Source organism: Heteronotia binoei, chromosome 16 (genome assembly GCF_032191835.1).
Source record: "Heteronotia binoei isolate CCM8104 ecotype False Entrance Well chromosome 16, APGP_CSIRO_Hbin_v1, whole genome shotgun sequence".
Classification (NCBI taxonomy): Eukaryota; Metazoa; Chordata; class Lepidosauria; order Squamata; family Gekkonidae; genus Heteronotia; species Heteronotia binoei.
In genome coordinates, this window is record NC_083238.1 from 32,078,690 (window position 1) to 32,094,408 (window position 15,719).

Genomic DNA, 15,719 nt, shown 5'->3' on the forward strand with positions numbered 1-15,719 from the left:
ACATTTAGCGCAGTTCTGATTGAGTATTTCTACTGTTTAAATAATCTTTAATTTTCCCCCTTTCTAGTTGCAGCAGAAAATTATTTCACCATGTAATCTGCATGCCATGTTACAGAAAGCTGATTCAAATGCTGCTGCAGATGTGTGGAACCCCAATCAGACAGAAGCAATTCACACTGCACCACTGCCAGAACATATGAATTATTCTACAGACTCCTCCACTAAACTGCATCCTGACTACCTTATTTTACAGGCAACAGAATGAAACTAACTCTCTATATTCCTATTAGCAATATAAGCTCTATGAAAGTGAGGTGAAAACTAGGGAAAGTAACACCATTCTGTAAGTATCACCAACGGGGATATTAAAATATTTAAAATTAGGTACTTTAAACATAGAGCCCCGTGGCGCAGAGTGGTAAAGCTGCAGTACTGCAGTCCTAAGTTTTGCTCACGACCTGAATTCGATCCCAGCAGAAGCTGGGTTCAGGTAGCTGGCTCCAGGTTGACTCAGCTTTCCATCCTTCTGAGGTTGGTAAAATGAGTATCCAGCTTGCTGGGGGGAAAGTGTAGATGACTGGGGAAGGCAATGGCAAACCACTCCGTAAAAAGTCTGCCATGAAAACATTGTGAGAGCAACATCACCCTAGAGTCCGAAACGACTGATGCTTGCACAGGGCAACTACCTTTACCTTTTTTTACTTAAACATATAACTCAGTCGGCCCATTATACTTGATCAAGGGATTAGGAGCGGGCTGTGCTCTCCCTGCAAACCCCACAAACTCTTCCTGCTCTTCTCCCTCACAGCCCTAACCATTGTCACTCAAGTGAACTATGGTTAAACTGACTACATTTCATCCCTAACCAGGATTTTACAACCTGGTTGTAAGAGCAAACTTTGTTTTGGAGAGGAGGAAAGATCTGTAAACAAGAGAGCAGGTGGCTAGCAGGAAGGAGGGCCCAATAATGTCACCAGTTCCCAAAGGTTAAAGGGTGGTCCAGGTTGCACCAGCTCATGTTGTCCAAGAGTGTCTGAGGGAATCTTTAAAAACAAATGCAGTTTATAGTGGAAGTATGCCTAGATAAATTCTTCATCCTTTAAACAATACTACAGTATGCATGCACACAAACAGCTGCTGTTATCATTAAACATAACTATCTCTTCCTCTCTGCCCTGGGCATGTTGTTGGTTCTCAGAACAAGACTTTCAAGACACAGACAGTGCATATCCTGGTGGTGGTGACAGGGCAGCAGTGAAGGAGAAACAATAGAGTCCTACTGAGGTGGGTCATCAGCACACACAAAAGCGGTGAGTGAACTGTCCCTGAAGCATACCTAAAGTATCTTCTTCTCCCCTTTATGGATTCTATGTATTTTTTTTCATGGAACTCCATTAAGTCTTAACCTCCTCGGAATGTACTTATTATTATTTGCAATTATTTTACCTAACACTGGAAATGCACCATCAGTTGAGATCAGAAAATTAGTGAAAAGCTGCAAAGAAGGGGGGAGAGTTGCCTACACACCGTTTAGCTACGAACACTATAGCTAAATGGACTTCTTTATTTGCTCAGAAAGATATTAGAACAAAGAAACAAGGGACTCTCTGTGCTTTGCCTGCTGGAAGGGTGTGTGGGGAGGGGGAGGTAGTTCTGTCATGCCACTAAGCCTGTCTGCAAAACAGCTTTTCAATTACAGGTTAACAATGCCAATTATAAAAATCAGAAGATCAGTGCCAACTATGCAGGCTTCTTACCACTGGACTGCAATGTACTGCTGGCTTATTGGAGAACATTACTGAAAATTCCTTAATATATAGATAATATGTTTCAATTTCAGAACCCAAAATCAGGAAAGTATTCAGTCCAAAATTATGTTTATTTTGCTATGTTCCAAAGAACCCTGAGTGGGCCCGTACACCATGGGTGGTCTGCCTCTTCCTTCCTGCTGCAGGCTCTTACAGCTCCCCCTTCCCTGACTGCTCCACAGGATGAGGAGAGACTGCAATTGCATACAACACAATGTGAAAGATTGCAGCTGGGCAGCAGGGAAGACGAATCAGAGTACCTGCTCTGGATTCAGAGCAATAATGGCCTAATTATGTAAGAGATTTTCTGAGTCTAAGCCAGTTTTTCAGAAATTCTTGTATTATGAATTATTATCAAATTAAGTATTATGAATGCACATGGCAGATGCGGTTCAATGTGGCCAGGTGCAAAGTAATGCACATTGGGGCCAAGAATCCCAGCTACAAATACAAGTTGATGGGGTGTGAACTGGCAGAGACTGACCAAGAGAGAGATCTTGGGGTCGTGGTAGATAACTCACTGAAAATGTCAAGACAGTGTGCGTTTGCAATAAAAAAGGCCAACGCCATGCTGGGAATTATTAGGAAGGGAATTGAAAACAAATAGACAGGTTGCTTACCTGTAACTGTAGATCTTCAAGTGGTCATCTGTGCATTCACACTCATGGGATAGTGCGCCTGCGCCGATCCCCGAATCGGTATCTGAAAAGCCCGGGATTTTTTCGCGCTCGGCGCCAATGGGCATGCGCAGGCGTCCCAATGCGCATGCTCACCGGCGCCCGCGCGGGAATCCCGCCAGTTCCTTCCTGACCGCTGGAAGCTCCTTACTGGAGGGAGACCGTCAGCAGTGGGGAAGGAGGGCGGGTAGTGTGAATGCACAGATGACCACTCGAAGATCTACAGTTACAGGTAAGCAACCTGTCTATCTTCTTCGTGGTCTCTGTGCTTCACACTCATGGGAGATTAGCAAGCAAAGCATACCTGGAGGCGGGAAGACGGTCAACCTGAAGACACAGCTTGCAGCACCGCAGCTCCCAACCGAGTCCTCTGCTGAGCATGCACGTCCAGCGCGTAGTGCTTCATGAAGGCATGCGGAGAAGACCAGGTAGCCGCCTTGCAGACCTCGGAAAGGGACACACCCTTCAGGAATGCCACCGACGTGGCCATCGCCCTTGTGGAGTGTCCACGAACAGGTCCAGGTAAAGGCTTCTTTGTCAACAAATAACAGTTTAATCGTCTCAGTAAGCCACTTGGAAAGTCTTTGAGACGAAATCTTGGACCCTAACTTAGGGGCAGAGTAGGAGACAAAAAGCTGGTTGTCCTTACGAAAACCCCGTGAACGATTCAAATAAAACAGGAGGGCACGTTTAACATCTAACGCGTGCAACCTGCGTTCCTCATCCGAGGAAGGGCTAGGATAAAACGTGGGTAGCCAAACTTCTAAGTTAAGGTGGAATTGGGAAACCACCTTGGGGAGAAAGGTGATGTCCGGGGCTAAGGAGACCCCTGATTCCCTAAAGGCAAGGTAAGGGTAGTCACAGCGCATTGCCGTGAGCTCCCCTGCACGACGTGCTGAGGTAATGGCAACTAAAAATGCAGTCTTCCAAGACAAAAGTTGTAAGGAACATGTCGCCATAGGTTCAAAGGGACGACGAGTCAACTTGTCCAGAACCAGAGTCAAGTCCCACAACTGTGGGGGGATCTAGAGGGGGGGGGGGTGAAGGCGGAACAGACCCTTCATGAACCTCTTGGAATGAGGGTGGGCAAAAACAGAGTAACCCTCTACTGAACCATGGAAAGCAGAGATAGCTGCCAAATAAACCTTGATGGAAGAGAATACCAGCCCCTCATCCACCAAGGCTAAAAGAAATTCAAAAATTGCCGAAAGCCCAACAGAGTCAGGCGACCTAGGGGAGTCAGCCACAAAGTTACTAAATTTCTTCCACTTCCTCTCGTAAGAAGCACGCGTGGAAGGCTTCCTGCTGCTTTGGAGGACTTGCTGGACCCTGGTGGAAAAAGCTAGTGATCGATGAACCACGCTGTCAACTTCAGGTGAGGCACGCTGTGGTGGAGTACGTGCCCGCCCTGGGCCGACAACAGGTCCGGATCCGTCGGGAACTGGTAGAAGACCCCCCTCGACTGCTGGAGCAGGATCGAGAACCAGCTCTGACGGGGCCACCAAGGAGTCACCAGGATGCAACGTGGCCTCTCCTGCACTAGCTTGTGGACTACCCTTGTCAGCAGAGGCAAGGGTGGGAACATGTAAAGGAACCAGCCCCCCCACTGAAGTAGGAGTCCGTCTCCCAGCGAGGCTGGATCCGCACCCCCCCTGGCACAGAACAAGGGACACTTCTTGTTCTCCGCTGTGGTGAAGGCATCTAACTGCGGGTACCCCCAACGTTGGAACACCGGCTCCAGGAACTGCCATCGCAGTTACCATTCGTGTGGGAAAGCTCCACCCCTGCTGAGAGAGTCCGCCTGTATGTTGAGGACCCCCGGCAGATGTGTTGCCTTCACAAAAATGTCCCATTGGAGGCACTCCGTCCAGAGATCCATTGCTAGCGAGCATAGTCTGCGGGACACTGTCCCCCCCTGTCTGTTTATATAACACAGGGCAGTGGTGTTGTCTGTAAGTAGTGCCACAGTCTTCCCCACTAACAGAGGACAGAAGGAGCGAAGGGCGAAGTGAACCGCCAGCAGTTCCAAGTAATTTATATGGCACCGACTCAACTTCGGTGGCCACTGGCCCCCCACACATAGATCTTCCAGGTGAGCTCCCCACCCACACATGGAAGCATCGGTAGCGATAGTCACGGTAGGGGTTGGCAGATGGAAGGCAGCCCCTTGGCAGATGTTGCTCTCCGATCCCCACCATTGCAGAGATTGGAGAGTCCCAGGAGGAATGGAGAACCTCTTGCGGAGCGAGTCTCTGAGGGGACGAAAATGGCGTAAGAACCATAGTTGCAGTCCTCTCATTCGCAGTCTTGCAAAACGTAGCACGCTTGTCGTCGCAGCCATCAGCCCCAGCATGCGCTGGAGCTGCTGGGCTGTGCCCCACTGCCGCCTTTGAAGAAGCTTTACCAGGTTGATAATGTCCTTTGCCCTCTGCAAATGAAGGAATGCTCGGTGTTGATCTGTGTCCAACAGAGCCCCTATAAATTGAACTGTCCTTGAAGGAGTAAGATGGGACTTCTCCAGGTTGACCTGCAAACCCAGGATGTCGAGAAGACGCAGAGTGATGGCAATGTGTGTTGTTAATCTCTCCTTCGACTTCGCCACAAGAAGCCAGTCGTCGATGTATGGGAAGACAACGACTCTCTGAAGACGAAGGTGGGCAGCCACCACACTCATCAGCTTCGTGAACACCCGAGGAGCAGTAGACAGTCCAAACGGCAGGGCCCTGAACTGGAAATGCCAAGCACCCACTGCAAACCTTAGGAAACGCCTGAACGCAGGGTGAATGCTGACATGAAAGTAGGCATCCTAGTTTGCAGGGTAGCCATTCTGAACTTCTGGTAAAGAATGAATTTGTTCAGACTCCGAAGGTCCATGATAGGCCTCAGGCCCCCGTCCCTTTTGGGGACCAGGAAGTAACGGGAGTAGAAGCCTCCTGTCCTGGCCTCCAGTGGAACTACCTCTATGGCTTGTTTCTGTAGGAGGTTGTTCACCTCCGCCAGCAGAGGTGGGGAAGGGGGAGTGGTAACTACCACGGACTGGTTTGGGGTCTGAACGAACTCTATTTTGTAGCCCTCTTTTACGATGGACAGAGCCCACCTGTCTGTGGAGATCAACTCCCAGGCAGGCAGGAAAGGGCATAGGCGGATGGAAGAACCAACAGTGGGAGCGATGACGCGTGCTTGTAGGAAGTCAAACCCCCTGCTTCTGGGGACGAGCCCCCTTAGACTTGCTAGAAGGTTGGGCCCCGTAACGGTTCCTGCTGTTACCAGAGTAGGAAGGTCGTTCTGGTTGTGTAGGCCGAGGACACCATTGCTCGGGGGAGAACCTTTGGTAGGGCTTCTTGGCCCAGGGCTTAGGCCACTGCTTGGATCTGGAAGCCTTGGGGGTAGATTGGACGCCCAAATTTTTAGAAGTCTTGACACTCTTATCGAACTCTTGCAGCGCCGTGTCAGTTGTAGTGCTGAAGAGCCCGTCACCTTCAAAAGGCAGGTCTTCAATGAAGGTTTTGGTGTCTTGGTGGAGTGCCGTAGACCTGAGCCAGGAGTATCGCCGAATGCAGACTGCAGAGGTGATTTGCTTGGCTGAAGCCTCCACCATATGTTTCGCTGCAGCCAGTTGTTGTCTGGCCACAGCGAGACCTTCTTTCTGCAGCTTGGTTGCAGCAGCCCTCTTATCCTCGCTTAGAGAAGAGAGGAGCGGGGAAAGTTGTTCCCACACAGCATATTGGTACCTAGCCATGCAGGCGGCATAGTTAGATACCTTGATGCCGAGTGCCCCCGCTGAATAGACCTTGCGGCCCATTCCGTCAATCTTCCTCCCCTCCTTGTCGGGCGGAGAAGAGTGGACCTTCCTGGCTTTTGAGGAGGAGGAGACTACCACCGAATTAGGCCGTGGGTGGGTGAATAGAAATTCAGCCCCTGCCTCCTGGACCCTGTACATATGGTCCAGCCGTTTGGATGACACCGGAGTTGAGGAAGTTTGTTCCAGGGCTCTTTGACAACCTGAAGGATCACCTTAGTGACCAGCAAGGCGACCGCAGTGGACGTGTTCTTCTGCATTATGTCGAACACGTTGTCGTCCACTACGGGTTCTGGTTGGGTCACAGGCAGTCTGAGGGTGGCAGCAATGCGTTTCACGAGGTCCCCATAGGACTTCAGATCCTCCGAAGGCGAAATCGGAAGATCCTCAGCCGTCTGGGAGGCCGGTGAAGGGTCTAAGTCCTGGGCTTCGTTGTCCGACTCCGATGACGAGGAGTCTTGATGAGCGGAGTGCTCCGACAGAATCGGGGTCGACTCTCGCGGTGGAAGCTGGACCGGCGGTGGTCTTCGATGACTTTCGACCGGGACTAACTGTCGATCCGGAGGGACCGACACCAACGCCTTCCGGGACCGGTGTGATACCCTCGACATGGACGAGAGCTCCGATGCTCGCTCCCAGTCCTGGTAGTCTTCAGGGTACCAATGACCGGATTCGTATCTCGAGTACGGAGGTTGCCACCTGCGTTGCTCCCATGGTGAAGTGTTGAGGTGCATAGAATGGCTCCGGCTCACGCCTGTCTCGGGGCCTGAGAGGGATCGGCGGGACTATCGGTGCCGACGCCTCCACCTCCCAGGTCGATCCGCTGGCCGACCGTCGACGGGACCCGGAAGATGACGAGTGTTGGGTAAGATCGATCTCCGGCTCCTGCTCCGACAGCCGTTGCTGACTCACAGGGCTCCGGCGTGGAGATGCCATGAGCTTCTTCGGCGGTTTAGGGATCGCTGATGCCGATGCGCTGACCGACGGGGAAGGAGTGCGGGGTCGCTTCCGCTTCTCCTTAGATTTCGCCTTCTTAGGAGCTCGGGTCCCCGAGTCCTCTCGGCGCTTCTTAGCAGGCGTATCCACCGAGCCCTCGCGGGAACGTTTTGTGGAGCCACGCTCTTCCGGCAGTTCGATTAAAGTCAGTGTCGGAGGAGCATCGGCTGATGCAAGCTCCTGTGCCGGGGTGTCGGTCGATTTCGGTACCGATGATGACTCCATCGGTCGATGAGGCCGAAGCGCCGATTCGGTCAACGCCGCCGATAGCCGGGCCGCACGATTTTTTCGGGTCTGCTTCGAGAAGTGGAGACAGTGCGGGCAAGTCTCTACTCTGTGCGCTTCTCCCAGGCACAGCAGGCACAGGGAATGGCCATCCGGAGGGGCGATTTTCTTCCCACAAGCACGGCAGCGCTTGAAAAAACCCCAGCGACTTTCCATAGAAAGGGGCCGCACGTAAAACTACTCAGAACGGTCTGAGAGAAAAAGCGGGGGAAAAGTGAAGCGAAACACCCCGAGGGGCAGTCCGCCAGACAAACAAAGAACGCTTTTTTTTTTTTTTTTTTTACTAACACTAACTAACTATACTATCAACTACTAACTAACTAAGAACAATAAACGGGCTAATAACGAGAAAAAAGGCAAAGCCAAGAATTCTCACCAACCGGGGAAACAGAAAGGTAAACCTCTCAGCGCAGCGGTCAGAAAGGAACTGGTGGGATTCCCGCGCGGGCGCCGGTGAGCATGCGCACGCCCATTGGCGCAGAGCGCGAAAAAATCCCGGGCTTTTCAGATACCGATTCGGGGATCGGCGCAGGCGCACTATCCCATGAGTGTGAAGCACAGAGACCACGAAGAAGATCAGCCAGTATCATAATGCCCCTGTATAAATCGATGGTGCAGTCTCATTTGGAGTACTGTGTGCAGTTCTGGTTGCCGCACCTCAAAAAGGATATTATAGCATTGGAGAAAGTCCAGAAAAGGACAACTAGAATGATTAAAGGGCTGGAACACTTTCCCTATGAAGAAAGGTTGAAACGCTTGGGACTCTTTAGCTTGGAGAAACGTCGACTGCGGGGTGACATGATAGAGGTTTACAAGATAATGCATGGGATGGAGAAAGTAGAGAAAGAAGTACTTTTCTCCCTTTCTCACAATATAAGAACTCGTGGGCATTCGATGAAATTGCTGAGCAGACTGGTTAAAACGGATAAAAGGAAGTACTTCTTCACCCAAAGGGTGATTAACATGTGGAATTCACTGCCACAGGAGGTGGTGGCAGCCACAAGCATAGCCACCTTCGAGAGGGGTTTAGATAAAAATATGGAGCAGAGGTCCATCAGTGGCTATTAGCCACAGTGTGTGTGTGTGTGTGTGTGTGTGTGTGTATTTTGCCACTGTGTGACACAGAGTGTTGGACTTGATGGGCCATTGGCCTGATCTAACATGGCTTCTCTTATGTTCATTCATCAAAGGAACTGTTAAAACTGAAGCTGAAAAACCAATAACACTGTACCTGTGAATTGGTATCTTTCAGTCCATCTCCAAGAGATTCTTTTCGCTTTGACCGAGAAGGTGGCTGACGTTTCACTTTCAAAGCAAGCTGAGCTTTTGCTTTATGTGCACTGGTGTCTAACCTTGATGTGTCACCAAGGAAAACATCAAAATCTACAACAAATTCAGTGTTAAATTTTAAAAATTCCAGCAATGCAACTTCTATTGCTCAAGAAACTTCACTAATACACATTCATATACTAGCATTAAATATTTTTAGGTAACCTGAATTCCTATAGCCAAAATACATCCACACTCCCACTGTATGTAAAATAAGGCCCAATGGTTGAATGTTTCATTCAGATGGAATCAGCTTACACTGAATTAGGTTTTCCTATACCTCAAGGTGCTACCTAACTCCTGACTCCCGCCCCACCCCCCGCAATGCGTATTGTACTATAATTGTAGAGTACAGGACAAAGGGACAATCCTAACTTCTGAATACTTAAGAGAAGACATACCTGCTTTCCCCAAAACCTATTTTATCTTGAGTACATTTCATCAGTGAAAATATAACACCCTAACCTATTAATTCCTTCCTGTAAGTAACAAGATTGATCAGTCTCTAATTTAAAAAACTGTCTCTAATTTATCAGTCTCTAATTTAAAAAAATTCTCAGTCTCTAATTTAAAAAACTGCATCATCTAGTGTCCAACAAGTATTTACTTTCTAGCAATGCAGTTTACAGCTAATTTAAGAAATTAACAGTACAATCCTATACAGGCCCTTCTAAATCCAGTAAAGTGAACAAAAATAGAAGGGTGTAATTCTGTTAAGGATTGCACTGTAAATTACATCTTTTACAATGATAAGAAAGCCAAAAGAAGTGTTTAAAAACAATCACATAAGCATATTCCCTCTACTTACCAGAAAAGTCTAGTTTCTCCATTGAAATCTCAATTTCCTGAACATTCTCTTTTGCTTCCAAGTTTCCTGAACATTCTCTTTTGCTTCCAAGATGTTCAAGACTTGGAGCAGCAGCCTCTAAGCCATTCCCAAACACATAAGGGGCACCTTCATAGAGTTTTAATTTCTCTTCAAGTTCTGTAATCTAAAAGTATTAAAACACAATTTTAAAACCAAAACGTAGTGTAACCTACAAAAAAAGTTCAAAAGCCACCATGACTTACCTTCTCCTGCAATATTTTCTGTTGATTTATATGTCCCTGGTCTTTCTCGTAAAAAAGTTTTATATGGTCCTCCTCTTTTTTCATAAATTCTATTTCTCTGTTGGGGGAACAGACATAACCACACTGTGCAATTAGAAGAGTTTCATCTTAGACTTAGAATAACACTCGATTTACGGTGGGATTCACACCAAGCCTCTGTCTGCCTCCTAACTTTCCCTTCTTTCAGTAACTTTCCCTATAAAAAGTGAAATATGATTTCTTTTTCATAGTATCGGAAAAAGTTAGCTGTGACTCATGAAAGATTATTCTGGAATAAATGTAGTTAATCTTAAATCGCCACTGGACTTCTTGTTTTATCTGAAAAGGAAAGCAGTTTTCAGTACTTTCAGTTCAAGTCCTTTAACTTCCATGCTCAAAATGATTAGCCTATAATACCTTTTATGTTTTTGTTTCTATAATCTCACAATGCAGTATTCCAACTATTCCAATATATGCAACCAGTTAATGCTTCCAAATTTCTAAACAGCAGATAGGATTGAGGGTAAATGCACACCAATCACTTAACATTTCTTCCTGTCCTCAGCATCCTTTGCTTTCTCCACTTTCATCCCCACTCACTTTCCTTAACTGTCACCCTGTTCATCCATGTTCTTCTGAAGCAACATTCTCTCCTCAGCAGATGAAAAGGTGGCCTCTTTCATACTGCCAAAGCTATTTTCAAGCATTATTCACCTGCTCCATACAAAAGCTCTGAAAACAAGTGTGACAAACCAACCTATATCAGGTCAGGAGGTTTTAAAAATTTACCAGCTTAACTTGACTGGCTTCATTTTTTTCTCTGAGGATCCAAAACTTCCCTGTTCGTATCAGACTATTTGTCCTGTGTGCTGCTCTCCGCGACAAACAGGAAAGCATGATTCCCCATCTCTCTGATCAGCATGCTGAAAAAACATGTTGTGGACTTTGGCCGTCTGTTCCTTTCTTGGAATTCCTTCACCATCCACCCATTGTTGCTAGAGAGACCTTAGACATTCACACTTTACCCTTTTCCATTTGATCTTTTCAAGACCTTTCTAATTTTGAGTATATCTCAGCTATCTGCGGTTCCATAGTGACTGACCTGAGAGTCACTGTTTTCTCTGAAAAAAGGGAGAACTCAAGTCTCTTAGCAAGTTCACTTCTTCCCCTCCAGTTCCTGATGCCTACACAAACGCCTTGTTTGCCTGACACTACCAGATCCCTGGTATACTATGGCTAGCTACATTTTAAAACCCTTTGCTATAGCTTGAAACAAGTAAAAACAATACAAGTTCTGGAAACCCTGGTAGGTATAGGAGATATGTTTTGAAAAATATTGTATTTTTCTATTTTTATGTTCTTTTGCCAATTTTATTTCTCTCTTTTAAGTTCTAATGCCACATGGAATCAGATTTCCTTTAAAATAAATTCACATGCTAAGCCTTGTGGATTTCTAAATATAATAGTAAAGTCATTAAGATGGTGAAAGCCATGCATTGAGACTATGAAGGGCAGAAAAGGTTTTATATATTAACAGGGACCCTCACTTATGCACAAAACCTGAACATTTCAAAAATTGCATCTCAACATCATACCCTCCCAAAAAACCATGGTGGTCATCTTGCAAGATTTCAGCCACCATCTTGGTTGCCAAGGCAATGCCTCAAGATATCAAGCAGTCATTCTTGTTCTGTATCAAAGGAAATCAGCTTCTCACAGTCTCTTCACTTCCCTTACTAACTCCCACTTTCTTGGGGGGGGGGGGGGGCTGGAGTCAGTGGCAGAAGGGTAGGATTTCTTCTCCCTCTCTGTACTCTCAGATTTCTAGCTGCATTACCACTTTGCTGTTCTTTTGCTGTTGATATGCAAGCCATTTAGGGTTTTTCTGCAAAAGAACACAAGTAGCCTGATGACCTGGAAACAGTCAGTGGGTGGCATCTGATAAGCTACTAGAATTGCAACTTAAAAAAAAATGTTCTCAGGAAATCCACTCAGTGTAGACCCAGATCAGGAAATATATAGATACAGTTTGATTGCATTGGGAGTTGTGGCTCCGTGAGAGATCATCTGCTCAGCACACAGAAGGTCCTGGGTACAGTCCTTGGCATCTCCACCTAAAAGGACCAGGTAGGAGATGACCTGAAATACTTTCACCTGAAAAACTAGACAGGCACAGCCAGGCTGAATAGAGAATACTGACCATGACAGACCTTATAAGGTGGCTTCATGATACTACATAGAGATTTCTTAACTTACACTCCATCTCTTGTAACCTGCCCTATCTGTCAGGGCCTTCCCATTCTCATAACTCTGTACCATTTGACTATCAAAACATGAAGCACTGACATTGCTAGGGCTTTTTTTGAGCAGGAATGGAGTTCCGGCTGGCTTGGTGTTAGGGGGTGTGGTCTAATATGCAAACAAGTTCCTGCTCAGCTTTTTCTACAAAAAAACCCCAACCCTGGGCATTGCCATTTCTATAGATTTGCTTCTGGCTCCAAACCTACTTCAAGATTTTTCAGATATGCAAAGCTTTTGGTTTAGTACATAAAAGAGATGACAGACACAGACTACTGTGAGCTTAACTAAAAGGAAATATACTCACTTTTGCTGGTATTCTTTGAGCAATTTCTTGGCTTTGTTGTATTTTTTCTCCAAAGCATCATATTGTTCCTGGGTATCTTTAAGATGTTCATTTACTGTCTTACATAAACTCTGTGCTTCTAACCAATAGGTCTCCAACTTCTTTATTTTTTCTTTGTGCTCTTCCAAAGTTTCCTGGAGCTGAGATTTACTTAATTCCCATTCACTCTTTTCAGCTTCTGTTGCTTTTAACTTCAAAACGATCAATCATCAGAATATTAGTAGTGTGCGATTATCATTCTTCACACAACTATTTTAATCAATTTAATTTTTCAAAAATACCCAGCCTCTCATATAATACTGGAAAATGTGATTTTTTTTTAAAAAAAAATCTTGGTTGATCTATTTTCAATAGATAAATCCAAGTGGGTAGCTGTGTTGGTCTGAAGTAGTTGAACAAAGCAGAAGTCAAACTTGGTTGGTCTTAAAGGTGCAACTTGACTCCTGCTTTGTTCAACTATTTTCAGTAAACAGATACTAATATGAATGCTATCTAACAGTGCTTTATGCATTCTGAAAAGCACTTCTTCATTAAACCTACTAGAATAGATAGGACTATTCATTTTATATAGAGTTTTCATTTCAACGTTCATCTTGGGCCAAACTAAGATTAGCTGCTGTGGTATCATATACCATCAGAGATCACTCTCAACTCCAACTATGAAGGCATATGGAAGACTGCTTTCAAGTCAGAAGATCCTCACATTCAAGAAAATCTTCCCCTTAGTGGTGAGTCACTTGATCCTGACCCAGAACATTTCAGGGTGGGAAGTAAGCACTTTCATATCTAGAAAGAGAAGCTGTTGATCTCAACCACGAGTTGCAACCTCTGGTTACATACAATTCTCCATCTGTCTGTGTTATAATCAGAAGAAGATGAACAAGCTCTGGAAGAGAGGGTCAAGTACTAGACACAGCCCAGAGGGTAATATGTTTGTCCTCACCGCACTGTTAAGAGAACTGAAGGGAGTGAAACACAGAAGACTTCAGAGATTTGGTACCAAAAAGCTTGCTATTGGTCTCTGTGACATCCCCAGATTCTGGGTCAGAAAATATCAAGACGACTCAAGTGGAGACTGACCTCTTAGGGAATCTATCCAAGGTGATGAGCTTTTGGAAGACCACCGTACCCTAGGAAATAAGGCCTATGGTGTATTTTCTTTATGACCCTCCAAAACTGAGCCAATCAATTGTACTTCAGAAAATACAAAGCAGAGCAACCAGGGAAACAGAATTAACCTGGATCTAACACTGGATGAGGAAATAGTACCAGGTGTTGGGATGGAGGGAACTCTGGCAATCTGTGCTCTGAACTTCCAAAACTGGTACATATAAAAGTTGGAACAGTCAGTTGTGCTCCTTTTACATTAGTAAAAGGATGGCATTTCTCATTCTTTTTAACATTCTTAGCTGCCAAGGAGAATGTGCCCAATGCTTCATGTTCAATGCCTTCAGTTCAGAGCTGAGGTGTTGCTTGGGAGCAGAGACTGCAGTATCAGGAAGATGTGAGGACAACAGCAGTATCACAGACTTTAGAGACAGACTGGTGTGGTAGATGTCCACAAAGCCATCATGTCCTCTACTGACACCATGTATTCCTACACAGCAGTTCCCAAATTGGTGGCACATTCCTTGGAATATACATTCTTTTTAAAGGTAATCTTGTGCAGAAGGGACAGAAAATCCACAGATAGGAAAATAGGAAAACTAAAGAAGAGAACGTTACTGATGTAACAAACACAAATTTGAGCAGATTTCAGAGGATAATAGAAGACAGGAGGGTGTGGCATGACTTTGTCCATAGGGTCGCAAAGAGTCGGACTCGACTGCGCGACTGAACAACAGCAAAGAAGAGAAGAAACTTGAAGGACTGTTCACTGATGATCAGAATGAAGAGAAAGGTCTAAGTCTGGGATGGCCAAACTGTGGCTCAGGAGCCACATGTGGCTCTTTTACACATATTGTGTGGCTCTTAAAGCCAGCATGGAGAAGGCATTTCTCTCTTTAAATCACTTCTCCAGGCCAAGCCAGACAGTGGGTAGCTATTTGCCTGCCATCCAGCTCTCAAATATCTAATGTTCATATCTTGCGGGTCTCAGACACTTATTCTATGCTCCTACATTAAGCAAGTTTGGCCACCGCTGATCTAAGTGATGCAGTGATTGTGTATAAGCTTCTAGGCATGCAATCTAGCAGTAGACTTGGGAGAAGTGGCACCTGCAACAAAAAGCCATGACATTAGAAGGTTCTGAGTGGCACTCTACTTAGGTGTGAAGTCCACAAGTGTGCCTGTGCAGAGACTATGAAGGAGCAACTTCTAGATTTAAGAATTCCATTGCCAAAGAAAAAAAAAATAAAGTTCAATAGTATTTTTCCTACATGACCAATGCTTTATTAAACCACATACATGAATTTTAAAAACCCTTACTTTTGGACCAGTTTCTTCTCCTGCAGCACTCTGATCAGAAAAGCTAAACTGATAACTATGCATAAAAGTCCTTTCTAGTCTAGATCTGGTAAATCTAATTCTGTCTTTTTACTACCAGGGAAGCAATACCTCAGTTGTACAAGACCAACATAAAGTAGGGGATAGCAACTTCCTTTTCTCTTACTCAGTCCAGAGAAAAATTAATGTCACTGCAAGAAGATCCTCTAAGGAATGACAAATGGGAGTGCATCATGCTACACATGTGCCTTGCTTTATGGAGGGAGTGTTTTCCTTTCACAAGTAATACATTCCCCTCCATACACAATGGGGCCAGGCATAAAAAACTGCATGTGTCAGAGCAGAACTTTTTGTGATGTTTCTATTACACAAGAAAATCTTACCTTTTCCTTGAGCTGGTTAACTTCAGCTGTTGTAACTGCATGTTTTAGCTGCAACTAAACAATGATACAATAATACCTTTGTCAAAGCACGCTTTAAAGATTGCTGTTTTTGTATCACCATGTCTTTATTTAAATCAGTAAATATACTTCTCAATTTTTTATTCATCTAAATTTGAATTGTCAAAATATAAAGACTTGGATCTAGAACTTGCAGAAGGGATCTTTGTTGCCTCCTCTCTTTTTTCAGCACTCACTGCACCAATA

At 45.5% G+C, this 15,719-nt stretch overlaps 1 protein-coding gene across 2 annotated transcripts in view; it reads right to left on the bottom strand.

Moving 5' to 3' along the window:
* Window positions 1-15,719, bottom strand: part of LOC132585447 (neurabin-1-like) — a 70,667-nt gene that overhangs the window by 38,114 nt on the left and 16,834 nt on the right. For both annotated transcript variants that reach the window (XM_060257345.1, XM_060257344.1), the window contains exons 8-12: window positions 15,456-15,509; window positions 12,589-12,818; window positions 9,966-10,062; window positions 9,703-9,886; window positions 8,797-8,948 (exon numbers count right to left, since the gene is read on the bottom strand). In XM_060257345.1, the coding sequence (XP_060113328.1) occupies window positions 8,797-8,948; window positions 9,703-9,886; window positions 9,966-10,062; window positions 12,589-12,818; window positions 15,456-15,509 (717 nt within the window). The remainder of the gene's footprint in view (window positions 1-8,796; window positions 8,949-9,702; window positions 9,887-9,965; window positions 10,063-12,588; window positions 12,819-15,455; window positions 15,510-15,719) is intronic.